The 27,166-nt window shown below is 49.0% G+C and overlaps 1 protein-coding gene across 1 annotated transcript in view; it reads left to right on the top strand.

Annotated features, from left to right (window-relative positions):
• Positions 1 to 14,652: 14,652 nt before the first annotated feature.
• NEIL3 (nei like DNA glycosylase 3) overlaps positions 14,653 to 27,166 on the top strand; it is a 34,828-nt gene continuing 22,314 nt past the window's right edge. Inside the window, exons 1-2 of the mRNA XM_008151919.3 lie at positions 14,653 to 14,868; positions 25,276 to 25,403. Coding sequence (XP_008150141.2) covers positions 14,713 to 14,868; positions 25,276 to 25,403 — 284 coding nt within the window. The 5' untranslated portion in view covers positions 14,653 to 14,712. The remainder of the gene's footprint in view (positions 14,869 to 25,275; positions 25,404 to 27,166) is intronic.

Here is a 27,166-nt window from a genome sequence, read left to right as displayed (position 1 = left end):
GTATTTCCCAGAACCGCCTAGAGGACCGGGTTGTGTGTGAGAGACACCCTCAGTCCACGGCCTTGAGGCCATCGGAGAATCATTTGGCTCCTTGTTCTTTTCTTTCCTTCTCCTGTTGACTAAAGAGGCCCATAAGTAGTCCTTCTAAGCAGCACAAAATAACAGAAAACAATCACGGGGCATTTCTGAGAGGATGAACTGTCCTCTGGAGAACGGAGATTGCATTTGGGGACCGCCGGTTCTGCCTGTAAGCGGAGGCCACCACACTGCTGCTCCCTCGGCAACGCCTGCCTGTGGTCAGTGAGCCTCTTTCTCCGGGTGAATTCCCCAGAGCAAGTTCCCACCATCGCCATTTTCTTTTTCTTTTTTCTTTTTTTAATATATTTTATTGATTTTTTACAGAGAGGGAGGGAGAGGGATAGAGTTAGAAACATCGATGAGAGAGAAACATCGATCAGCTGCCTCCTGCACACCTCCTACTGGGGATGTGCCCGCAACCAAGGTACATGCCCTTGACCGGAATCGAACCTGGGACCCTTCAGTCTGCAGGCCGATGCTCTATCCACTGAGCCATCCACTGATGGTCAGGGCACCATCACCATTTCCTTCCCTGGACTTAGAAACCAGAGCCTCAGATCCATACCTGCCTCGGCAGCACAAAAGTGGGCCCTGGCCTCCCCAAACCTCTCAACAGCTGTGGGAAGGAGCACCCTGACATGGTGAAGGCACCCCAGTCCTCTCCAGACACACACTAAAAGTTTGTGCCACACTGTTCCAGGGCCTCCCTGCTGCTTCTGTCCTGAGGCAGGGTAAGCCTGCTTTACGATTCCGAACATCACCAAAGTGTGGAGACCAAGCATGAAGTATTCATAATACAATCTTCTGAAAAGAACACGGCTCCGTGGGTCAGCCCTAAATACTTGTCCGGCTGTAATGATTTGCGGGTAGAAGCAGCCCGGGGTAATTGAAAAGATAATGGCTCTCAAGGCTGCAGGCCGGTTTCAGTCTGTGCGCTATCACTTATCATCTCCGTGACCTTGTAGAACATTCCTTAATTAGCCTGTCTGACCTCCCTTCCCTCATCTGTCTAATGGGGATAATGTCATGGGCATCAAACGTGACAATGTTTCATTCATTCTCTCACTCCGGGGACCTGTGTGAGCCACGGATTAGTGACAGACTCAGCTCTGGGCTGGCTACACAGAACCAGGAGAACAGCCATGGGCCTGCCTCATGCAGGCTGGCGTGTTTGGGGAACGGGGACGCAATCGACACCTTCTGGTCACTCTCACAAGAAGAAAGATGCAAGGTGGTGGAGACGTAGAGCAATAACCAATTCCCCTTCTGGTTATAAATAACAAAAGCCATTACTCAACAGTGAGAGATGAAAAGAAAAATGCATATACACCCCCAATTAGAGTTTTTCTTTATTGTATGATGCCACTCGGATAAAGTAAATTTCTAGGAGGTGACAGAGAAATTAACTGGGTTCTTCCTGCCAGGCTGACTGGTCCTCTTCATTGTGGGTTACTAACTACATCAGTGGAAAGGCACATTAAGACCCTGATCTTGCCTGGCCGGTGTGGCCAGGGATGCGCACCAACCTATGAACCAGAAGGTCATGGTTCAATTCCAGGTCAGGGCACATGCCCGGGTTGCGGGCTCATTCTCCAGTGGTGAGCATGCAGGAGGCAGCCAATCAATGTATACATAATCAATGTATCTCTCTCTCTCTCTATCCCTCCCTCTCTCTTCTTCTCTGAAATCAATACAAGTATATTTAGAAAAAAAAAAAACAAGATCTCCAGCCCTAACCGGTTTGGCTCAGTGCATAGAGCGTGGGCCTGTGGACTGAAGGGTCCCAGGTTGCGGGCACATCCCCGGTAGAGGGTGTGCAGGAGGCAGCTGATCGACGTTTCTCTCTCATTGATGTTTCTAACTCTCTATCCCTCTCCCTTCCTCTCTGTTAAAAAAAAAAAAAATCAATAAAATATATTAAAAAAAAAAAAAAAAGCAAGATCTCCATTCCCACAAATATTTACGGGAGATATGTTTTCCAAGTTCAAACGATATATTCCCAGCAGCATTTTTTAGACCTTAATCAAAGTGCTGGGACATAGGGGGAAACCCTCCATATTTCAAAATCCAATTAACTGTGCCACTGACGAGCTTCCACCTAATCTCCCTTTGGAAGCTACCAATATGAAATATAACGATGTGCTAAAATCAAGTATCAGGAGAAAAATATAACGGAGTTATCTATGCCTTCCCATCGATGAATATGCTCCATTAAAACCATGAGCTGCTATATTGACTCCAGTGATTCCCAACAGCGATCTGTGTGAAAAGATACTTTCCAAGAAGAAATACTTAAAATCTCCTCTTGGATCAACACTGACCGATGAATCTGCAATTGATTTTGATGATAGTGAACACTAAGTTTGAACCTCAGTTAAATAAAATGCTATCCTCCCCCAAAAGAGAATTCCTTACATCTCATTATTACACCTACATTTTAAAAAATGAATTTAATTATCATCATCATATTTGGAATTTCATCAAAACATTAGTGAAACTTTCTCACTCTTGTTACATAAATGCCTCCATCATGTCCTCAATGTTGCCTCAGAGCCGGAAAGCCTAAAGTAGTTACCAGGAGACCCTGTATAGAAAGCGGCTGCTGGCCACTATTCAAATTCTAACAACCTTCCTTTCATGTCATTTCTCCTCAAAGTTGTCTGCTGAATAGCGGTACTTCGACAGCGATCCCTGTCCCACTTCAGCTTTCTCCAAAAGCTTCAGGTATAACAGATTTGTTCTGATGAACTTTCTGTCTCTTTCTAAAACCCTTTCACTTGTTGCTGACATATGTCCTCCCATCCCCTGCCCCAGACGCCCCCAGATTCCCAATGTTTTCACTGTCCTCCTCCCACCAAGCCCTTCTGCGGACTCCCCAATGCCCCTCTCTTTTCCTGACTGTCACAGTCCTGTTTTCGAGGGCTCAGTGGTCCTGGAGTCTATGCCATTCTGTGCAGGCGAGAGGTGTTGGGTCTCCGGGGAGCCGGGTCTTGGCTCCCCCGAACCGTTCTCGTCTCTAAAGGAAGTTTTCAGGCTGCGTGAGTGAATCCATCCATACTGTAGCTAGCATATATTCTTCCCAACTGAAGACGTAACTGTTTATGAGCGAGGGATCGGGTAACAACCGACTGCTCAGGGGTGAGGAGGGAGCCTTGGATGGAGCGGGGGAGAGGCAGGGCAGAGCCCCCTGGAGAATGCTGTGGTGAATTCTCCTTTGCTCACCTGGTGTCCTGATTGGGAGAAAACGGTGGGAGAGGGACAGGCCAGGGATATTCTGATTTAAAGGACTGATGCTAAAGCAAAAATAACCTTTCTCAAGTTATTTTCTATTTTAAAAAATATATTTTTATTGATTTCAGAGAGGAAGGGAGAGGAAGCGAAAGATAGAAACATCAATGATGAGAGAGCATCATCGATCGGTTGCCTCCTGCATGGCTCCTACTGGGGATGGAGCCTGCAACCTGGGCATGTGCCCTGACCAGGAATCGAACCGTGTACTCTTGGTTCATAGGTCAATGCTCAACCACTGAGGCCAGGAGAGTTATATTCTTTTTAAAAGGGGAATATTTATACCCAAGTGGGTGTCTAACTGGAAGCCTAGGTGAGGGATCTATTGCTGAACAGGGCTTCCTCTCCCTGGAGTATTTCCGGCTTAGTCAGAGTGTAGCCCTTCACCACTCTCACGATGTGACACGTCAGATCCTTGTCTGTGGGGAGACTTGGTGGTGTTTCTTAGGAAGATACTAAAAGGGGCTTGAAGAATACAAATGTGAAAGGAGTGGGAAATTTAGTTGTCATTAAGTGTTTAAATGTAGAGGAGAAGTGATTAGATGTTCATATTAATGAAGAAATAGCACAAAAATAAATGAGCTTAAATCACAGAACTGACATAAAATGGAAAAATAAACCTTCCTAATGTCAGGGCAAGGATTTCCAAAATTGCGAAGTGATGTCGATTGATCATTTTTACTCACCCGTTTTGATTCATAAACTTATCTTCTCTGCAACCCTCCATAGCGTGTAAACTATGTCCATGGTGATTGATAATAGCATGTGATATAATGTAGTTTCCAAAGATGTGCTTTATCAATTACATACCCGTGATCAGAATCCATGGCTAGTGGAACAGGTCTGCTTTACCCCCGAGTATCTGACACACCCAGCCTCAGATTTACAGATTTATGCCCAACCTCCAACCCCTTCTTCCTTGTGTCCTCTGTCATTCAACCGGGCGCCATGCTGCCTTCGTCCTTGTCCACCAGCCCTGCACACCTGGGCCTGTCTTACCACCATTTGGATTACGGGTATGTAAGTTACAATCCTATCTAATAAAAGAGTAATATGCAAATTGACTGTCACTCCACTTGGGTAAACCACTTGGGTACCTTGTTCAATCTCTACTCAGTCCTTTACCATAGATAATTCTAATTCTTGTCTATTTTCCTACAAATGTGTAAGAATTATGTCATGATTCTGTGATAAAAATATCCAATAACGTGATGTTTCATGTCCATCTATTTTGCAGACAGCTGCAGCTTTGTGCTATTCCTTTATATTTAATTTTATGGCGGGGTGTGTTTTTTTAAAAAGACACAAGCCTGCTTTCCTTCCCTCGGTCTATTTATGTCAATAAGTATACTTATATCAGCTTTTACATTTCATTTTAGTATCTATCAGATTATATTACATAGCTGATCATTTTTTTAAAATATATTTTATTGATTTTTTACAGAGAGGAAGGGAGAGGGATAGAAAGCTAGAAACATCGATGAGAGAGAAACATCGACCAGCTGCCTCCTGCACGCCCCCTACCGGGGATGTGCCCGCAACCAATGTACATGCCCTTGACCGGAATCGAACCTGGGACCCCCCAGTCTGCAGACCGATGCTCTATCCACAGAGCCAAACTGGTTTTGGCATAGCTGGTCATTTTTCCTACTAACCATATAATTGTAGGAGAGCCCACATGCCAAAATATTACATTATTATTCAGTAATAGTCCAGTCCTTGTCAAAGTCAATGCCTGACTATCAAGACAGCATGAGGCTAAATGAAAAAATGCTTTGAAAAGGCTGCGAACATGTGGTGTATCTCATGGGGCCAGGTGGGAAAAGTGGATTAAAGGCAGAGAGTGTGGGACATGAAACAGGAGAGATGCATGCTACTTTGGGTTTTAGTCTCTAATATAAACACTTGCCATTAATAGTTCATGGAAGGATCAGCCCCTTCACCCTTTATTCCATAAAGAAGGGAGCATGCAAAGATGCTCTTCAAGATTCCTAAAGTTATAATAAAGTCTAAAATCACTACAGGTGGAATTAACAGAAAGAGGGAAAACAGAAGGCACAGTTGGGGTCACCCGCAGTCACATTCCACAAATGTTCGGCTCTTACTGAGCGGTCACTGAAGTGAGAGGGGACATCAGCTTTAGCAGCACAGACTTTGAGAATATAAACACACGACAGAGAAGCCATCTGCAATCGTCAAACACGGAGGGGAGATGGAGGGTTCTGGAACATCCCCAGGAAATGAATGTGCAGGGAGTAGCCTCGGGAATAATGCGGGAGGAGGGCGAGGCTGACGGAAGGGGCACGGACATTCCCAAAGCCCGTGAACAACAGTGAGAACGCACGTGTCAGAGACAGCCTCTCACTGGAAATCGCTGCTAAAGGAGAGAAGAGTTCGGAGCCACGGTAACATCTGGAAAACTATCATTTTGATGGAGGACTCACTCATAAAATAAGTCAGCAGAATAAAGATTCAAATATGGACCGGGGAAGGAAACCCCATGAAACAAGAATAGAGTGTCTTTAGTTGCACTGCATTGAAAGAACATAGTACATGAGATAGTCCGAAGAAAACAACAGACCTTCTTCCTGAAGCCTGGTAGGCTCTGAAGTACTTCACGTCCCTGTGAGAGACAGCTTCCTCCTCCAGCATGATGTCAGCAGCAGACAGACTCCGGCCCTTCCTCCTCGGAGCTCTCCTGCTCTTCCTGTCTGGATACAGAAGAGAGAGCAGAGGTTGAGAACACTCTCTTGTGACCAAGAAGTAACCATGAGGAGGAAGGAACCACAAGACACAGTAAGCAAAGTTATCGTTCAGAATTGAAGGTCAGATAAAGAGCTCCACAGATAAGAAAAAGCTAAAGGAGTTCATCACCGCCAAACCAGTATTATATGAAATGCTGAAAGGTATTCTTTAAGAAGAAGAAGAAGAAGAAAAAAGTAAAGATAAAAATTATGAACAACAAATACATGTCTATCAACAAGTGAATCTAAAAATCAAGTGAAGAAAAAATCTGATGAACAAAATAAACTGGTGAATATAATAAAATCAGGGGCATAGAAAGTGAGTGGACTGACAATCCTCGGGGGAAGGGGGAGTAGGGGGGTGCGGGAAGAGACTGGACAAAAACCGTACACCTATGGATGAGGATAGTGGGAGGGGTAAGGGCAGAGGGTGGGGTGGGAACCGGGTGAAGGGGAGCTATGGGGGGAAAAAAGAGGAACAACTGTAATAATCTGAACAATAAAGATTTATTAAAAAAAAAAAAGACACAGTAAGTCCAGGATGCTGATGACATCATGCGGCCACCTTGGCCTATCTCTGTCTGGACTTACAATATGAGAAAAAGAAACCCCTAGTTGGTGAAGTCACCGAAATTGTGTTTCTGGTCCATGCAGCTGGACGTAACGCCTGACTAAGACCAATAGAGAAACTCTTTAAGAAATGAGCGGCCGTATCCAAAGGTAAATCCCAACCTCTGCCCGAGGGTTACACATCCACATTTTCTATTCCTCTAGAACAGCTTCTACAAGAACACATTTTCACACTCTCTGCGTTACCACGCACAGAACTCGGTGCGATTTCCCCGTTACGCTCCATGCTGGTCATCTGAAGTCCTCCGAGTAGTACTTTTCTCTCTTTGAAATATCAGCGCTTTCAGTAAAAGGAAACAGGGAGCCCAGGAAGATGGCTGACTTCTGAGAAACAATTCAACTTCCCACACAGTTTGAAAGACAGTACAAGGTGCAACGTGTGCACAACGACTGTCATAGCTGGCATCTCTGCCAGGTGCTTCTGTAACTGCCGTGGCCTCTTCCGAGTTGAACTCATGCTCACCCCTTTTCTTTGGGGGAGTTTTAGTCCCAAAGGAGCAAGTCCCAACGTGCATGTGCTGAAGAGTGAGGCCACTTAGAAGCCGGTGGGCACAGCAATGCCTACTGAAGCTCACTTCCACATCTGAGATGGACTCATTCCAGGTGGCCCCTGGGTGCCCGAGCCTAGTTATGCATAACAGACTGCAGTGTTTCTCAGCTTTGCTCCTCTAAGTTACAATCCTATCTAATAAAAGAGTCATATGCAAATTGACCGTCACTCCAACACACAAGATGGCTGCCCCCATGTGGACACAAGATGGCCATCACAAGATGGCCAGGAGGGGAGGGCATTTGGGAGGGACCAGGCCTGCAGGGGAGGGCAGTTAGGGTTGACCAGGCTGGCAGAGGAGGGAAGTTGGGGGTGACCGGGCCTGCAGGGAAGGGCAGTTGGGCGGGACCCAGGCCTGCAGGGGAGAGCAGTTGGGGGTGACCAGGCCTGCAGGGGAGAGCAGTTGGGGGGGACCAGGCCTGCAGGGGAGGGCAGTTAGGGGTGACCAGGCCTGCAGGGGAGGGCAGTTAGGGGCAATCAGGCTAGCAGGGGAGCAGTTAGGCATCAATCAGGCTGGCAGGGTAATGGTTAGGCACAATCAGGAAGTCAGGCAAGCAAGCAGTTGGGAGCCAGCAGTCCTGGATTATGAGAGGGATGTCCGGCTGCCCGGTAGGATCGGGCCTAAGTGGACAGTCGGACATCCCTCGAGGGGTCCCAGATTAGAGAGGGTACAGGCTGGGCTGAGGGACACCCCCCCATGCATGAATTTCATGCACCAGGCCTCTAGTATTTTGTAAAGGTGAGTACTCATCCCTGAAAAACTATAGAACACATACATGTGAATGCACATAAGGGTGTGAGCACATGGAAGTGGACACACATACACATTAGCAGTTTTCAACTGATTCATAAATGAAAGCAGTATAACCAAAAGCCTCTGGGTTTCAGTATTTAGCAAGTAAGGAAAAACTCCAGAATTTTAAATGTTTAATAGCTTTGGGTCTGATAAGCCTTTCCAGTCTAAGAGATTAATAATAGAAACTAAAGCCTATTATGGCTTAATCACTAGTCTAAACTGGGTCCAAGCCAGTAATAATCAGATCAGAAATGCCAAAGAATCCTTCTTGAGGCTTAACAGATGAACTCTGAACCTTGTCTGCATAAAATGAACACTATCAAAACATTGCCCTTGATTTTATTCATGAGTTTTAAGACATCTACAAATTACATATGACTGAGATTTTCTGTTGACTTCCGTAGCTGATTAAAATTATGTGCCAAAAGTTTGGGCAGGAAGCGAGCTTACATTTGGCTGCTAAAACAGACCCTTCTGCTCTGTTGGTAAATCCATTTTAATCTTATATAATAAAAGCCTAATATGTTAAGTGTCCCGTCTCCTGTCGGCCATTCAACCAATCAAACTGTAATATGCTAATGATATGCCAAGGCCGCTCAACCACTCGCTATGACGTACACTGACCACCAGGGGGCAGATGCTCCAACTGTTAGGTTAGCTTGCTGCTGGGATCTGGCCAATTGGGACTGAGCAAGACGGGCCTGACATGTCCTGGAGCCCTCCTGCGGTCCCTCCCCAGCTGGCCAACCTTCCGCACCCCTCCCCAGCCCTGATCCTGCACCAGTGGGGTCCCTGGGCCTGGCCTGCGCCTTCTTGCAATCGGGCTGAGGGGACCCACCCCCAAAGTGCACGAATTTCATGCATCGGGCCTCTAGTTTTAATATATTATAACCATTGTGTTCTCATTAAGACATCAACCACGATAGACTGGACTCAATTCCATAGGGATGGATATACACAGAGCTGCCAACTTATCTCCCAGGTACGTGAACATGCTTGCTAAGGCCAGCCCATGCCCAGCTGCCTTAAACTAGCTCGCTATATTTATACCTGGCCTTTCGCTAATGATGTCACCTGTTCTCTATGGTCTGTCATGCTCAGGAGGGAGGATTTTTGTTTAAACTTTGCACACCTCTGGCTGCCTCATGCTAGTGAGATCCATCTGCCGCTGTCACTTCACAGCTATCCATTTCGCTGTCGCCTCACTTCCAATCATGCCTGGACGCGGCCACGCTGAGCTCGGGTGTCCACCGAGAAGATAACATGGCATCATGACATAATTCATCCACTTCTGTTTTAAACTCCAGGCCCATTCTCAGGCTGAAGACCTGTCCTGTGAGCCAGAAGGAATGGGCTTAGTCTCTGCTCTTCTTGTCAGCTGCCACCTCCCGCTCTGTCTCTCACTTCCACTTCTCCACATGCCTTGCTGTCCCTAAGAACAAGCACACAGGCTGTTGATGTCTTAAGAGGTTTCTAGTTACAACCCTGGCTGGTGAGCTCAGTGGTTAGAGCATCGGCCTGTGCACTGAAGAGTCACAGGATTGATTTCCGGTCAAGTCCACGTACCTGGGTTCATTCCTGGCCCCGGCCATGTGGGAGGCAACCAACTGACATGTCTCATATCAATGTTTCTCTGTATCTCTCTCTCTTCCTCCCCCTCCCTTTCCTTCTCTCTAAAAAAAAAAAAAAAAAATCAATGGAAAAAATATCCACCAATTAGGATTCACAACAAAAAAAAGAGTTTTCCAGTTACTAATTATGTGAAACTGGCAATCAGGAGGGTTGGGGGCAGGGTGGAGGGAGGCAGAGGGGAGAAATGGGGAACATCTCTAATAGAGTCAACAATGAAAAAGTAAATAACAACAATGAGTCTAAGTAAAAAGATTTCAAACTTCTTACAGTCTTGGTCCTGGGTCCCTGCCTGAGACGCCAGCTGAAAGCTATTAAGATCTCTGTTCTCAGCTTTAATTTCTCAGGGGGAGCTCCTCACTAAACTGCACCCCCCATTCTGACCCACTCAAGGCACACCATAGCTGCCCCTTTGCCTCAAGTGGGAATTCTGCTGCATCTTCCCACTGTAACAAAGGCGGTCTCCGCCAACAGCCAGTGTTTATAGTAGCTGCCTCTGAGCCTCTGAGCCCGGATTTCTGTCTGTCTTTCCCTTTGCCCATTAAAACATAGTTTCTGTTGGCATATTTTGATTCTTTCCACTAATAATCTGGCAGGAATTGTGAGGGAAACGGTCTTCGAAATGGTTGGCAACCAAAATGACAATGCCACACACAAAAATACAAAGCAAATATACACATGCACTGATGTTCTTAATCCTCTCCGAAACTGCCAAGTAGTGTGAACTGCTCAAGTCTGCTGTGAATCTTTAGAGCTCACTTACGATGAATTGCAGAAAATATTTAACGATTCAACAGCTTCTTCTAGAAAATGCCATCACATAGCTCTGGTATCCCTCCTTTTCTTCCTTGCTAACAAAATATCTGTTAGTCAAAATAGGGTCCATTAGAGGTTGGTAAGTCAAACTTTAAAAGGCAGAGAACTTTATCTAATAAAAACTTTTCCAGAAAAAAACACAATTTACAAAATGTACAAGTCATTTTATGAGCTTAATATCTGGACATTAAAATTGGACAAGAATATATAAAAAAAGACATATAAATAGTCAGTCCACATCTTGAAGAGGTGAGAAAATATGAAATAAAATATTAACCAAATAAATTCAAAATCTATTAAGATTAATATTGAATTGGGAGGGGATGTCTCAGGAATGCTGCAATGGTTTCCTGATCAAAGCTCCATCGATGCAAAAACATTTTAAATTATTATCTTAGTACATGGGGAAAACGCATTTAATAAATGTTACACTTATTTATCATTAAAAGAAACAAAAGAAATGCTAGGAAAAGAGGGAACAAATATGGTGTCTCTCAGGGGATAAGAAAGTATTTACTTTAAAGGCTCAGCTAGATAGTGCTTATTGAAGAAACGTTGGACCCAACAAGGCACGGGTATCTTGCATCACACCACTATTCATCACTAGAGGACTGGCCCACGACATTCGTGCACTGGTGTGGGGGGGTGGCCCTCAGCCCGGCCTGTGTCCTCTCGCAGTCCGGGACCCCCGAGGGGTCCTTAGCGCTGCTTCGGAGGCAGGAAAGGCTCCTGCCACCTCCGCTGCGCTCGCTAGCCGTGAGCCCGGCTTCTGGCTGAGCAGCACTCCCCCTGTGGGAGCACACCGACTACCAGGGAGCCGCTCCTGCATTGAGCGTCTTCCCCCAGGTGGTCAGTGCATGTCATAGCAACCAGTCGTTCCACCAGTCAATTTGCATATTAGCCTTTTATTATATAGGATAGTACTGAGGGCCCTCGCCCACACAGTAGGACAGGGCCTCTCAGCCTCGGCACCACTGACACTTTCATCCGGGCAATTCTTAGTTGTGGTGGCTTGTTCTGTGCATGGTAAGACACTTGGTAGCCGGGCTGTCCTCTGCCCATTAGATGCCAGTCACACTCGTTTTCCCCCTCGTTGTGACCAAATGTCACCAGAAGGTTGAGAACCACTGCTTCCCACCTTCTGGTGATCACCTAATAAAGCCAATCACGTCACTCTCCTGCGTCCCCCCAGTACTTTCAACATGACATCCATCCTTAGGGTATCATCTTAGACTTGGCCCCTCTGCCCTCACTTCCCAGCCTCTTATCCTCCATATATTCTTGCAGTTCCCAGAACATGTAGTCTCTCACAGCTCCTCGCTTTGTATTTTCTCCCCTAGCTGCCTGAAGATCCTCCTCCATTCCTCATGTGATGAGCTTTCACTCCTTTCTCCTCAAAACCTAGCCAAGATGTCTGGGACCAGGTGACCTCCGGGGTCTGCTCACAGCACGTCAAGTTACCTCCGTCAGTCCTGGTGTTGCCTCCTTTCTGAGAGTTACTTCATCTCTTTTGGCCACGGATCGAGCCCTCTCCTGGCAACACATCAGATTGTTTTCTGAATGAATGCCCAACGGTGGGTTTCATGCCTTGACTTGGATGAGGCTGCTGAGAAATGTTGCTCCAAGATATTACCCCCAAATAGCTCGCTTTTCTGTTTCAAAATAGAAAATAAATGCATTCTTCCATCCTCTCTCATGGAGAGAACCCCTCACAAAATGAGTACTTTGGATCTTTTGTGAGTGTCTAGTAACTATTTAGTTCTTATTTTCCCCCAAATTAAGTTCATGCTCAGATACTACCTTCACTTACTTAATGTGCTTAAGTTTAAAAAGGAATCAGAAAGCTTCTTTCCACGAAGAATTTGGCAAGTCACAACTGCAGGGAGAGCCTCGCCCTCCTAGGTCACCGCCCTCTGAAAAGGCTGGGAAAGTCAGAGCAGTCGTGTGTCTCCAAGGAGGCCCGGGTGGCTGCTGCCATTTAGACTGTTTGACTTTGCAGGCAGGTACCTGTCACCCGGCTCTCCCAGCCTTCACACTGGAATGAATGTCACTGCTTTGCAAAGTTTCAACACTCGGCATATGCTTCAAACAATAAAAGTGTCAAAACGGGTTCTATTGCTGTGCATTTTATTATTCGCCGGGTAGTCTCACGTTCAAAGTTTCTCTTGATGGGCAGAAACCGGAGGCTCTTTAGCAAATACCACCGAAAACACCTGCGTGGAACGTTCACTGATGGCTGTTTCCTCTGCTCACAGCTCAAATTAAGAGGGCTTTGACAGATGATGTGTGTTCACTCTCTCCTTGTTAAATATATTCAGGTAATTGATGCAAAACACAGAAATTAAAGGATTTCCCCCATGCTGCATGTTTATCATTCCAGCTAAAAGATCTGTCTACAGACCTTGCAAGGAGAAGGGTAAAAACAAAGTCTCATTATCCAAAACATGTCAAAACGTAACAGGCTAAAGGGAAGTTTTTAGACTGTCTTTCCTGCCCTTAGACGGCCGAGTGAAAGGTGGCTTTTCCTCTAAACCACCATTTCTTCAGTTGTTGCTAAAAATACTTGGTGGAGGGCCAGTGTAGCATAATGGACGCTGCTGAAAATATTTGGCTAAGGCCATAGCGTGCCTGACTGCATCCCAAGTCCGTGACCTTGAGCAAGTTACCGAACCTCTCTGTGCCCCGGTTCCTTCGTCTGTAAAATGAAGATAAAAATAGTACTAACCTCAGAGGACTGCTCTGAGGATTAAGAGAGTCTGTATTTCAAAGCACTTTGAACACTGCCTGGCACATGGAGGCACTAAATAGGATTACTATTCGTGAAAACAGACACTTTGAACGAAGCACTGCAAAGTATTCTGAACTCGGCGTTCTGTGAGAAACGCTACCCACTTACCATGAGCAACTGTGGCCCATCTCTGTCCTAATGAAGAACGAGCAATAATGGGTCCCAACTGCAGAGCGGGTTCCCAGTTTGACTGAAGTTCTGAATTTCCGTTTCAGTAAATAGGTATCATGAATTTAGGGGCTTAGGGGGGTCCCTATATCTGCTCAAAAGTTTCACTGGCTGCCCATGACCCCAGGGAAATGAAATATCCTCTTCCCTCTCCTGTGTTCTCCACAACGTGGTCCCTAGGAATCTTCCCAATGTTATCTGCCGACACCTCTGCTGGAATCACCATGGCTCAAGTGCACCCCATGTTTTCCGGTTCTTCTTGCTTAGAATTTCCTTAATCGACCTTTCTCCTTGCCTACGGCCCCCACTTCTTACATGATCCACTCAGATTCCATCTCTTCTCTGAGCATCTCAACTCATAAGAATGACATTAACGACATGAGGAAAAGTATTTGGAGACAGAAAGGTCCAATTTCTTTTCAATCTTAAGTTAGCAGTCATAAATCGACAAATATTTGTTGACTGTCAAGTGCAACCCCCTGGCTGCTGTGGGAAGTGTGAAGACGAATGGGACACTCAGTGGCCTGTAAAAATGAAGGGGTTTTGAATATGGACCCTAAAATATATTTGGTCGATAAAGCCACATTTCCTAAGACGTGATAAACGTGTGGGAGAGAAAAATAAACGCTGTCTGTCCTCATACCCTCCTCTGAGGCCCTCTCCGCCCTCCCACTCCGAATAGGACCTACAAACCCCAGAGGCCTGCTGGGCCATACCGACGTGGATTTCAGGACAGAGGAAGAGGGCGAGTCACAAAACGTGCATGTACTGAGCAGCTCAACGACAAGGGCAAAACCTCAGAGCACAGAAGGTGAAGTCCACGCTTCTGAGGTCCCAACTGCCTCTACTCCTAACAGTTCAGCCCCGGTGGTTGGCTGCACTCACCTGACTCTCCCACTTCTTCTAGTACAATCCCGCATCCAGGGCCTGAGGGCTGACTCACTGCGCTTGCGCTGCAGGGCGCGGCTGGGCGGGGCCTGGGAAGGGATGGGCGGGGTCTGGCCAGGAACTTGGCTAGGTGAGCGGTTCCGGGGCGGGGCCTTGGAACGGTGGGGCGGGGCCTAAGGACGATGGGGCGGGGCCTGGGGCGGGGCCTGGGGCGGGGCGGGGCGGGGCCTGAGCGCGGGAACTTTGAACATCTCAGCGGAGTTGGCGCAGAGCTTGGATTGCGCGGCAGGTGTCCCCTCCGAGCCCTGACGCTAGGGCCGCAGGGCCGGCCTCGGAGATGGTGGAAGGACCAGGCTGCACCCTGAACGGAGAGAAGATTCGGGCGCGGGTGCGCCCGGGCCAGGCGGTGACGGCCGTGCGGGGGAGCGCTCTGCGGAGCCTGCGGGGCCCGGGCTCGCCCCCCGCTGCCCCGGCGGCTGCGGCGCCTTCCCAGGTGAGCGGCTCCTGGAACTTGCAAGCTACGGGGGCGCCGGGGGCCGTGGGATAAAGACCCTGTACGGTTGGCAGTGTCCCAGGTGTCCTCTCCGCTCCGGTCCTGGCTGCCTGGACCCGCTGGCGCCCAAAGTTTATCCTGATTTACGGGGCGGGCGGCGCGCCTGCGCAGTGGGAGCTGCTGGGGGCCCAGCGGGAGTTACTGAGTGCCCTGGCTGACCTTCCTCCCAGCCCAGCGGGGAAGGCTTCTTACAGCTGCGTTTTCCCCAGTAACATTGGCAGGTCTCTGCTGCCTGTGACGTTTTTTCCCATTACATTTTTTTAATTTCTTTATTGATTAAGGTATCACATATTTGTCCTCATCCCCCCATTCCCATCCCAAACCCCTCTCCACGCATGCCCCCACCCCCCTGTTGTCCTTGACCCCTGGTTAGGCTTATGTGCATGCATACAAGTCCTTTGGTTGATCTCTCCCCCTTTCCCCCCACCCTCCACTGCCTTCCCTCTGAGGTTTGACAGTCTGATCCATGCCTCCCTGTCTCCAGGTCTGTTTTTGTTCATCAGTCTATGTTGTTCATCATTTCCCCTAGATGAGTGAGATCATGTGATACAAGAAATACACTTATAAGAACCGAATGTGAGACAAGCAATAATGGTTATGCTGAGAGGCAAATGAATCAGTCTGTAGTGAGTGTCTTTCTGGGCCAACAGTTCTTTTGAGACCCAATTTCAATGTCAAACAGTTCCTTATGCGTACATGTCAGCAATGATATTTCAGTTCTGGATGGTGGACAAATGGTGGTGATGCAGGTCCGACCCTCTCTGGTTTGGTCCTGGGCAACCTGCAGCGACGCACAGCTGCTGACTGCTAGTATGGCAAGGTGACATCAGTTACATTTTAAGGCAAGCTTTCAGCATGCGATTCCAGCTCCTGGCTGGCCTAACATGTGGCAGTTGTTAAGAGGATCACAACTAATTTATAATTCTGAAACAGCACACGCAACCTTTAGCACTAACCTTCCCGCTCGAGATTGTCATCTGATGAAGGGGCAGGGGAACCCAGCTGTGGCTCCCCTAAGTGGATGCTTTCTTTTTATTTTTTTTTTAAATATATTTTATTGATTTTTCACAGAGAGGAAGGGAGAGGGCTAGAGAGTTAGAAACATCGATGAGAGAGAGACATCGACCAGCTGCCTCCTGCACACCCACCACCGGGGGATGTGCCCGCAACCAATGTACATGCCCTTGACCGGAATCGAACCTGGGACCCACCAGTCCGAAGACCGACGCTCTATCCACTGAGCCAAACCGGTTTCGGCTGGATGCTTCCTTTTTAAAGTCATTTGTAGCACAGCTTCTCGCCACTCGGGCCTTGGCTGCTGTTGGTGAGATGCTCATTGGGTGAGTCTGGAACTTGGCCTGAAAAGCTCTGATGAAGCTGTCCCCCCTGGCAAAGCCCCCCTGGATGTGCAGACCTTGGGGTTTCAGGGAGGCCTGCCCTATCGTGCTGGCTTTCAGTCTCCGGCAAAGCTCCTGGCAGCCTTTGGTCCTGCAAGGAGTTGCCTGCTGTGAACTTAGCATAGGCTTTCCACTTGGAACAAATGAGGTTCTAAGGCCGAGAAAAGACAGTTTTCAAACTGGGAAAAGTAATGTTTCCCTCCTCCTTCCAATTAACTGCCTTTGTATTTTATTTATTTTGGCTGTATATGTCAATAAGCAGTCAGCATCTCGTCTCCTATTACAGTGCTTCTTAACAGCTCCTCAGGGTGTCCCATAGATGGATCTCGGATGGTCTCTTCAAATACTAAAATATTCTTATAAAAATTTACCCGTTCAACAAAATGTTGAATATTGAAGGAACCAGGGGAACAAAACCAGCTCTTCCCTCTGTGGGACGTGTATTACACACTTCCTCACCTTCTTAAATGGCTGCTGATAATGGTTTTCCCTTAATGCCTCAGGGACATTGTCACCCGCATTATGGAGAATCCAGGAACAAGAGGTGGCAGGCTACAGCTAAGGCTTATGGGTGAGGAGAGGAGGGAGGTGATTTCCCACGGCCATGGTAGCTTTAATCATCACATTCCCCGTGAACATCCGATTCTCTTGGTTTTGAACTTGAACCCCCTCCTTACTTCCTATCCGTAGGTGCTTATTTGCTCAGGATTAGATTAGAGAACATCTGAAACTGGTAGTTCAGTGCCCAGGAGAGGACAAATCCTGGAAATTGTTACTTTTTCTCCCAGATCAGGGCTTTCTCACCAGCCCCTTTGTCTTTTTTGTAATCGTGTGTGCCCTCAAATTATGTGCAAAGCGTTTCGCCTCGGGGTTAAGTGCTTGAAGGTTCCCCGCTTACAAAATTGCAGGCTGTGTTTTGATGAATGGACCGAAAGACCTCTGTTTGGGGGCTTGGGCTCTTTGATGGTTTAAATTGGCATGTAAGTGACCTCTGAATAAGAAAAGTGTGGTATTAGGAAATTTTTTAAAAGGCAGGAAAACCAGGAGAAGAAACTGTGAGAGTGAATATGGTATACTTTTTTCCCTCTGGGGCGATGGTGTAACTGCACTGGAACCCGAAACATTTCTCTGTGGAAGAGCCTTAATCTGCTCTGACAGAGAGCATCTTCCCTTCCCCATGGCCAAGCGGGATGCGTGGTTATCAGCCCAGTATGGCGTGTGCTGTCTCCCAGGACCCGTGTGGTTTTGACAGTTTCCTATTAGTAAGCCACTTGACAATGGGAAGGTGAATCCTTCTCAATCATACTTAGAGTCGTGGCAAAGGAGATTTCCGGCTCTATTTCTGGGGGGAAGGGGAGGATGAAATGTTCAAATAATATAGTGACCGGATTATAAGGGTCAACATGAGAAAGTCAAGTATATATCGGGCTGTTGTGTACAGTTACAGCAAAGACAGAAGGCTTGTGGAAAGTCACTTTTGGATTTGGGCAGCTGGAGCTCATACAGAGGGGATTCTGCAGTAGGTCCAGTGAAGATCTTGTAAATCTCAGGTTTAATGCAAAAGCCCTGCCTGGTTCCCACGCGATAGCTCTCAACATCGTGGAACAAACTGTCACTGGTGCACCAGAATTTCCCCCCGAAGATGGAGCTTAAAAAGGCAGTTAAAATATACACTGAGTGGCCAGATTATTATGATCTCTGAACGCATAATAATCTGGCCACTCAGTGTGTGTGTGTATGTGTATATATTAGAGGCCTGGTGCATGAGTGCATGCATGGGTGGATGGGTGGGGTCTGGCCAGCCTGGCCAGGGTGAGGGGACATGGGCGGTTGGCCAGCCTGCCTGCCTGCTGGTCGAACTCCTGGTCGAGGGGACAATTTGCATATTAGCCTTTTATTATATAGGATATACACTGAGTGGCCAGATTATTATGCATTCGGAGATCATAATAATCTGGCCACTCAGTGTGTATGCAGGTGCTTGACATAGCCAATCATCAATTGAAAATTATTTTTTTGTCCCCAGCTGATGTTTTTAGAAACGCTGGTGTACTGGGAATCCTATGACTTGGGTCAGGTGTCAGCGTGATAGACAGCTGAATAAAAGGATTTTTATGTATCATTTTCCTCACAACCAAAATGAAGTATTGGAATCAATGTTTTTAGAGCAATCCTTTAAATGCGAAGAAACATCTCATTAAAACCAGGCCATGCTAGGACTGGTTGCTGAAAATACATCCGTCCCTTCCTAAATCCCTCCCGAAACCTCCCCATAAAGCTCTTTTTTCCTTTGTGGGAGATTCTGGTAAGTATAATATTTTGTTTTTATCTAGCTTTGGATAGTCCTGAGAATTGGGTCCTCTTACACTTAAACCGCACTCCATTGCAGATAATTAGAACATAGGAGTCAGCGGTGTTAATAATTTTCTAAGTAGGTTAAACAGATGGCAGAGTGGAAGTTTTTGCCAAGAAATCTTGGGCTGGTCAAGCAAGATGGGGGTGGTGGGTGGGGAGACAGTGGGCCTGGGTTTTAAAGCCACACTCAGATTCAGGAGGAAAAGGAGGAGGGAGCAGATTAACCCCCAAAATGTTCACTGGCCTCCAGGCATTGAGTGGGGCTCTCAGGGATTTTCAGCAGCATCCCTACTGTCCTCACGGAGCTTATAGACAAACTAGAGGCCCGATGCACAAAGATTTGTGCAAGAATAGGCCTTCCTTCCCCTGGCTGCCGGCACCGGCTTCCCACCGGCACCCAGGACCTGAGATGCTTCGCTCCGGCTGCTGCCACCACCCACCGGGGACATGCTCCGAGCCGTGCCACATGGCCGCTTGGAGCACAACCCCACCCCTGGTGTGTGTGTGTGTGTGTGTGTGTGTGTGTGTGTCCGCTGGGGTGGGGGCGGCACGCAGTCCCCTCCTGCCCATCTGTGCGCGCAGCTCCTCCTGAGTGGTCCTGATGCAGCCTCCTCGAGCCGGTCGTGATGCCCGGCTAATTTGCATATTACCTGTTTATATATATAGATGAGGGAGAACCACGTCACAGCATCCCTCAGGGTGGTGAGCTCTGTGCTTGTGGCCGACCCTTTGTCAGGTAGAAAGCCTCACCATCACTCTGCTTCCCGGGGACTCGGGGCGGGGGGGCATTCTAATAGCAGGAGAATTACAGACTCTGCGTGTGAGCAAGGAAGGGGCTATGCTAACATTTCATTTGAATTTCTCATTGAGTATTAAAACTCGTCCCAGCCAAGGTCACGCAGCACCTGCAGCTGGAGCCTTTGCTGCCGCCCTGGGCACTGATCGTGTCGGGTCTGTAGGTTTCCAGACGGTTTCTCTCCCTGGGACGGTTCCTCCACTTACCCTCCTGCCCACCTCTGTGCTGAAGGTCACCGTCACCTTCATCAGGCCGTGGACATCTCTTCTGTCTGTGGAGCCTTTCCTTTCTTGGCTGGCTCAGCATTTCTTGTTTGGAGGGCGCACTGCGTGTTCTTTTTAATTCTGGAAGACAGGACAAAACACCAGTAAAGGGAGGAAGACAGACACTGCACCTGGAAGGCCTTGGTTTTCGCTTCCCTTCGAGGCTCTGTCAGCCGGGACAACACATTTCGTTTTTCCCTGACAGCCGGTGGAGAGGGTCAGTGGTCTCATGCATGTTAAGTCCACGGCCCTTTGTGCTTTCGGGTTCCTCCTGCTACGCAGCACGGGATGTATTTCCAGGGCACGCTCTGCGCTCTCTCTGTTCACACGCAGTCCGGGAACCGTCCAGTTTCGCAGGGCTGGCCCCTGAGACTTCCTCTTCGTGAGTGGCCACGTTTCCCGTGGGTAGATCCACTCGACAGGCTAAGACTGCCGACAGGTGGCAGTCATTTGGAGAGTGCAGGGATGTTTGCTGCAGGACTGCTTTGATGCCCGAGGGGGAAATCCTGGATTTTTTTTTTTTTTTAACCCACCCCTCAGCGTTGGTTAGGAGGTTTCGGCTGTGCTGGCCAAACATGGGACCAGTGGGTCCTGTACCATCCTGAGGCAGGGCCTTAGATGCAGTTAGCACCTAGACATCCCCCTGGGGAGGTCCAGGACAGAAGTCGGGATAAGCTGGGTTTGAATTTCTTCCTAATAAACATGGTTAGGAGCCCAGAGCATTTAACTATTTGGGCAAAAAAAAAAAAAAAAATGGTAGAGGTTTTCATGAAGAACCTACCTTTTTTTTCACCAGGTGTTACTATTTCTCTTCATTGTTCTCTTCTGAAATGTATGTCATATATCGATTTAAGAAGGAGTGGCACACAAAAATTCGAAATGAATTGTACTCTTAAATATTTTGTTTAGCCAGTCCAACAACTTCCAACGATGTATGAGTGCTGAGTTAGATTTGGGTGTTTTGAGAACGGGGTGACTTTAAATGATCCGGATCACCTCCAGCTCTTGTCTGGGTGGTTCTTTTCCTGCTTCCACCCTGGAGCCTTTAGCGGGAATTCTGTCCAGCAGTGAGAAGAGCATTTAAAAGAGTGATGGATATCCTATCTGTTCTCAACCAAGGTATATTTTCGTGACTGGAATTGAACCTGGTCCTTTCAGTCCGCAGGCCGACGCTCTATCCACTGAGCCAAACTGGTTTCGGCTCCACCTCATTTCTATCAGAGGAAGAGCCAGGTCTTCAGCGTGGACCTGGTGGGCACATGATCTGATTCTTATGATGTCAGACTTCCTCAGGGTCCCGTCCTCCCTCTGCTCTGTGTCTGTTTCCTCAGGACACAGGAAACTCTGCCACCCCCAGGGCATGTGTATTGATTGCCATTCCTCTTGCTTAGGTGTGGCTGACTCACAACTCCTTTAAGACGTGCTCAAATATCGTTTTCCCAGCGAGGACAGCCCAACTAAAGTTGCAGCCTGCTACGCCCTCCCCTATTTTGATCTCTTTCTCATCTCAGTTTCTTTTCAGAATGTTCTAATATATTGTTATTCTGTTTATTGTTAAACTAGGGGCCTGGTGCACAAAATTCGTGCACTGGGGAGGGGTCCTTCAGCCCAGCCTGCCCCCTCTCACATACTGGGAGCCCTCAGGGGATGTCCTACTGACGGCTTAGGCCCACTCCCCATTGGGAGCGGACCTAAGCCGCAGTCTGGCCTCCCTTTGCGTCAGGCAACCGGGCTGATCAGGGGAAGGCGCCAGCCCCATCATCCTGCTGCTGCAGCCACTGCCAGTCATCACAGCTGCCAAGGTATTTTTATCAACTCGGACTCCAGTCCCTTCACCATGAAAAAAATGACAACTTTCTTTAGGCATTTTCAAGATGTGTCTTTCATAGGATATGACATTTCTTTCTTTATTTTTCTTTTTATCCTCACCTGAGGATATGTTTTCATTGATTTTTTCCCCTTCCCTCTGATCCCAGGCTCAGCCCCTGCCCAAGCCTAAAGCCTCTGCCCCAGGCTTTAGGCTTGGGAAGGGGGCCCCTCCCGGCCCCTCCGATCGCCGGCTGGGAGTGACCTGGGTGCCGAGGAGGTTCCCAGGACCCAGGTATGTATGCAAATTAGCTGCCATCTTTGTTGGGTTAATTTGCATACTCACTCTGACTGGCTGTGGGCGTAGCAGAGGTACGGTCAATTTACATGTTTCTCTATTATTAGGTAAGATCTCTCCCCGAGTAGAATGCAGACGATCTGAAGGCAGGAGGCTTTTCATTGTGTGTGTGTGTGTGTGTTTTCATTGATACACCCCCGACATCAAGAACACGGCCTCAGACACAGTGGATGCAGACAGACTTCTCTACAGTGCGTGCCTGCAATTAGGCAGCTATGGCAGGTGCATCTTTAATGAGCAGGGGTGTCTCTCCAGAGGGCACGTGGCACCGTTGTTGTCAGAGGGCTCAGTGGCAGACACAGCCCAGTGAGTGACACGAGCAGTGACGGCTGAGGTGGTGAGAGGTTTAAACCAAGTGGGTAAGCTCTTGTCAAACCGTTCCTGTCGCAACGGGAGCCGACTTCCCAGGAGACGACGGGGACTCCTTCACTCCTCTGCTAGGTGTGTGGCAGCGCCTTCTGTCTCCAGGTGACCTGCTCGGCCGCTTTGCCAGGTGCCGTTACAAACCACTGAAGTCAGGGTTCAGCGGAGGAAGAGTGGTCTGGGCAGGGAAGAGCAGTAGCGAAGTGAGAGCAACTCAGTCCTGTGGTTCCCCCGTTGGGACGTCGTGGAGCGGGCGGTTGGGTTTAGAGCAGGGCAGTGAGAACAGCCCCCGGCAGCTGGCAGAGAAGTGTTCCCTGGGCCAATCAGATACTGTGTTTCAGTGTTCACCTGGGGGTCAGGCTGTGCCAAAGAAAATAGAATATAGCATGAGTGTTATGTTATCATATCGTATCATATCATATCACAAGGTTAAAGGCAGGTTAATTGTCCTGGAAAATACAGGGCCCGATTCCAGGTCGCTGAGCAGAGACACCAGGTTCTCCTGTTTACAGCAGAAGGAGAGAGAGGGCACAGATGCAGCCCCCACTGCGCACCGGTCCCCGGTGGCTCTGATCCACGGTGGACACGCACTGCCATTGCACGTACCCCACTTTGTCCGCAGTGGAAGGACCCTCCCCTGGGGTCTGAAATACAGAAACGGGGGGACCTTTCTGGGGGCCATTGACGTGAAGCTGCTTAAACAGGACTCAGGAGTAGACATCAAGCCCGGACCAGGGCACAATGCCCCCTCACAGGCCATAGACCCCCACCGGCTGGGCGGGCTCTTCGCCTCCCCGAGGGGAAGCCCAGGTTCACGGAGGTGGAGCGGGTGACGGACTGCACAGAATGGCCTTTTCCAACAGCGTGGGTGGGTGCTGCGTTTTAGATTTAACTTGGGAAACAAAGATTTAGGGGCGGTTCAAGCACTGGAATGACCGTAGCAGCAAACATCCTCCCTATGGGCTGCATGGATGAGACGGGATCGGATGCCCACCGGCCTCCGCTGGGAACCGAGCAGGAGCCAGAGGGTCCGAGCACGTGGTGAAACAGCCGCTGGTAAAGAATGCTGGGAGGGGAGAAGAGGCTGTCGATGGAGCAGTGGGGAAGCAAGACTGCGAGCCTTTAATTCAGAAGTGACGGTTTAAAATGCTAAAACATCTCAGGCATTCGAGATCCTCAAAGGATAAAACCTCGCCGACGTGGAGGCAAAGTTTACTCATAACAGATCTTCATCTGCTCTCTACATCATCCGCTTAAAGTGTCCCGGCTAGTTGATAAGAACTTTCTGCCCGCCGGTTGGTTGTCATGGAAACGTACATGGGCACCCACTGTCTTCATCTGCGCTGGGCTTGAGGTGTGTGTAAGTGGCAGGGGGGAGGCTTTTGTTAGGAAGAAACCCGTGGGGACTCTCCATGCTTCTCAGTTCAGGGCTCTCACAGGTTCCTGTATAAGCACAAGGCAAGTGCATTTCCTCACTGGGGCCTCCATCGTGCCGGGCCAGGGCTCCATCTTCGTTGACAGGCCCCCGGTTCATCCAAGGGAGATAGAGAAACCAGAGGCAGGTCTTCCGAGGGCGGGGTGACCTGTGTGTCTGCAGTCCCGGTGCTGGCATCTCCCACCGGTCCTGTTAGTGGTTTGTGCAGAACGGGAAGGCTGCCCCCTTTCAGCACCCCTGTGCGCTGTGCCTGGGTCACCATGCACCCGTGGTGGACCCCCCAGTTCTTATGGGAAGGAGGGAACTAACCCCGCCAACCTGACCTTCTGAACTTGGGGCAGTCGGGGAGCTCTGGCATTGACGTAGCCCCTGCAGCTGTGAATGGAGTAGTGGAACAGTCGTGTCTGTTCTTGCCTTGGTCCGTTGTGGGCACCCATAACAAAAGTGCCATAGACTGGGAGGCCTAAACACAAGTTTATCTCCTCTCAGTTCTGGAAGCTAGAAGTCCAAGATCAAGGTTCGTTCAGCCTGTGTGGTTTCTGGTGAGAGCTCGCCTCCTGGCGGGCAGAAACCCGCTCTCTTTCTCACACGGCCTTTCCTCTGAGCTCACAGGAGGAGGGCCAGCTCTCTGGTGTCTCTTCTTAGAAGGACACTAACTCCATTGGATCAGGGCCCCACCCGGTGGCCTCATCAAACCTTAATTGCATCTGTAAGGCCCTGTTTCAAACCCAGGCACAAGGGGGTTTCAAGATTTGAAGGGACAAAATTCAGTTCCTGGCATTTCTCAACCTTTTTTTTTTTTTTCCAATACCTATTATCCCTTCATCCCTTGTGCACTTTGTTTTGCATGGCGGTGGGGGAAGGGTGGTGGGTATCGTTTTCCTTTATTGTTGACATTGTTGAGGAGGAGGCGGGAGCAGGCCTCAGGTTAGAGTCCTCTGGGGGCCCAGCTTTGCTCTCTGGTTCCCCACACCCACCAGATGTGAAAACGGGAGCTCCGTGCCACGGGCCCCATAAATGCCCCTGATAGGGCGGCTTCGGGGTGCCGCTCACCCTTGGCATCCCTTCCCACTCTCACTGGGTCGGGGAGCTCCTCATCCTCTTACTTGCTGGCTTCCTCATTCATCATTGCAGCTCGGAATATCTTTGTCATATTTCACCCACCATTTTCAGCTGTTTCGATCTGAAGGCTCTTTCGGGAACCTCGGCTGTACTTCTGGCAATGGAAGGCCGTGTCCTCGTTGGTGTTAAGACATTCACATCGTTTTCCTGTGTTTCCTTCCCACATCGCAGAGCTGTGTGGTCCTGGAAGAAACTCACTGTGATTGAGCGTCAGTTCCTTTTTTGTTTTTTCCACCTCAGTCTTGTGGCCTCTCTTTTTTTTTAAATGACTGCCTAGTAATCTGACAAAATGTATGTAAACAGTTGATTACATGGGACTTGTTGGAGATAATCCTCATTGGAACACACCTGGGCAGGAAGCACCAGAAACACATTTAAGAATTAAATTATAATTTTGTTTACACGTGTGTGTGTGTGTGTGTGTGTGTGTGTGTGTGTGTGTTTTCTGCCAGGCTGCCACACAGAACAATGACAGCGACTCCGGCGGGCTTTCCCTGAGGCTGCTGAGTGGACACGCGTACAGCGGCGTGGGAACGTTGGGGAAGGAGCTGTTTCTGTACTTCGGGCCGAAAGCTTTGCGGTAAGATAAACCCGTACAGCCCATCGTAACCTCCATGCGCCCGGCGGGGGGGAGGCTCTCCGTGCAGGGGGCCGGGTGTCACACGGAATCATGAAGGACGTGCTCCACTCTAATAGAAGAGGCCGAGAGGCCATCACGGAAAGCGGTAAGCAGCAGCCGGAGAAAGTGTGATGTCATGGCTACGAGGAGGGCCGGGCTATTTATTTCTTTTCTTAAAAAACGGATGGGCTCGGAGGACTTCCCAAGAGGTACTCGAGCCGCACAGCCCAGCCCGTGGTTCTTATCCGAACTCCCTACGCAGCTCCCCTCTCTGTTCACCACATGTTTATTGCATTAGCGACATCAGCCTCTTGAGGTTTATGACAGCCCCTCGCTTGGATTAAATGGTTCTCTAGGTTTTTGTGTTTTTCTGCCTGCTTCCTCTCTCGGAAGCCTCGGACAGAGCTGGAAACGTATTTGTAGAATTCAGAAACTGTCCACGGAAGTCCCAGGCTCCCCGCTGTTCCACAGGGGCCCGTGGAAATCCCCTGCTGTTCTGCTGGCACAGGCCACGCAATCTGCTGCCTCGGTTGCCTTGATAATAAAAAGGTTGAAATGCATGTAATTGCCTCTTAACTTTTGCAGGAAAAGAAAAAAGGCCCATGGGTGAATATGCCGTCTAATCCAGGTCTATCACACGCAGCCTGAGCCACTGCAGGCCGTAACGATGGGTGCTGCTTCCTTGAATGTTTTTCCGTCTCTTTAAGATACTGGGCAGTTTTTATCTTAAAAGTCCTCTGACTGTACCCCAGGCTTCCCACTGCAGGTCCATAATGGGCGAGAAGGGGTGATGTGTGACTATTATGAGACTAGAGGCTCAGCACGCTCATACCGTTTGCCGCCACGGTCATCATGGACACTGGCTTTTTATATATATAGATAATCAGAGGTGATAGGATTGATACTCACTGCATCTCGTCTCCCGCATGCTTGGAGGACTTACTTCCGAGTTTATGTCACTGCTCGTCCTTGGAGGTGTTTGCCGTTGTCAGCAGCTGCTGTCCCAGGACACCACTGTCACTGCCCACCTGGAGGTGATAGCATCAGCTCATGCCGCCGGGTTCTGCAGAGGTCTCTGCTGCGGGCTGCCTCATTGTCCCGGGCTGGGTGATTGAACACTCCTGGCTGCGAGCCGAGTAGGACACAATGGAGTCCCTGTAAGATCGGTGGGGAGCATTGACATGGTATTGATTCTCTGGTGTAAGGCGCAGGTTTATTTCCGGAGGGTGAGAGGCAGGTCTTATCAAGGGTTCCCCGCCGGGCTGAGAAGGGGGAGTCACTTCTAGTGCAGGGCCATCAGCAAGCGGACAAGGGCAATCGCCTCTTCACACGAAGCCCCAGGACGCCATCCCTGGAGAGGGCGAGTCTCGGGGTACGTGGGGAGGAGTGTGGCGGCGGCTGCCTTTCATTCCCTGCAGCCTTGACGACTGTTTGATCCAACAACTCAAGGTCAACGGCAGATCAGGTGTTGGAATATAACTGAGCCTCCTAAAATCAACGGTAGCCCCGTTCACAGTTGAAGTTAAAGAAATGCACGCCCGGCCCACGCTTCTTGGGAGAACGGCTGACTCTGTCGCTGACTCTGTCGCGGAAATGTGCTGGTCGCCTGAGGCTGCAGGCTGGGAGCTGGGAGCGGGAGACGGACATGCAGGCTTCCCTTTTGACTTCTGTCTTCCACCCACCGGTGGTGGCCTGCAGTTCCGCGAGCTCAGGGCCGGAAGCGT

Source organism: Eptesicus fuscus, chromosome 8, assembly GCF_027574615.1.
Source record: "Eptesicus fuscus isolate TK198812 chromosome 8, DD_ASM_mEF_20220401, whole genome shotgun sequence".
NCBI lineage: Eukaryota > Metazoa > Chordata > Mammalia > Chiroptera > Vespertilionidae > Eptesicus > Eptesicus fuscus.
This window is presented reverse-complemented; position numbering and strand designations above follow the sequence as displayed.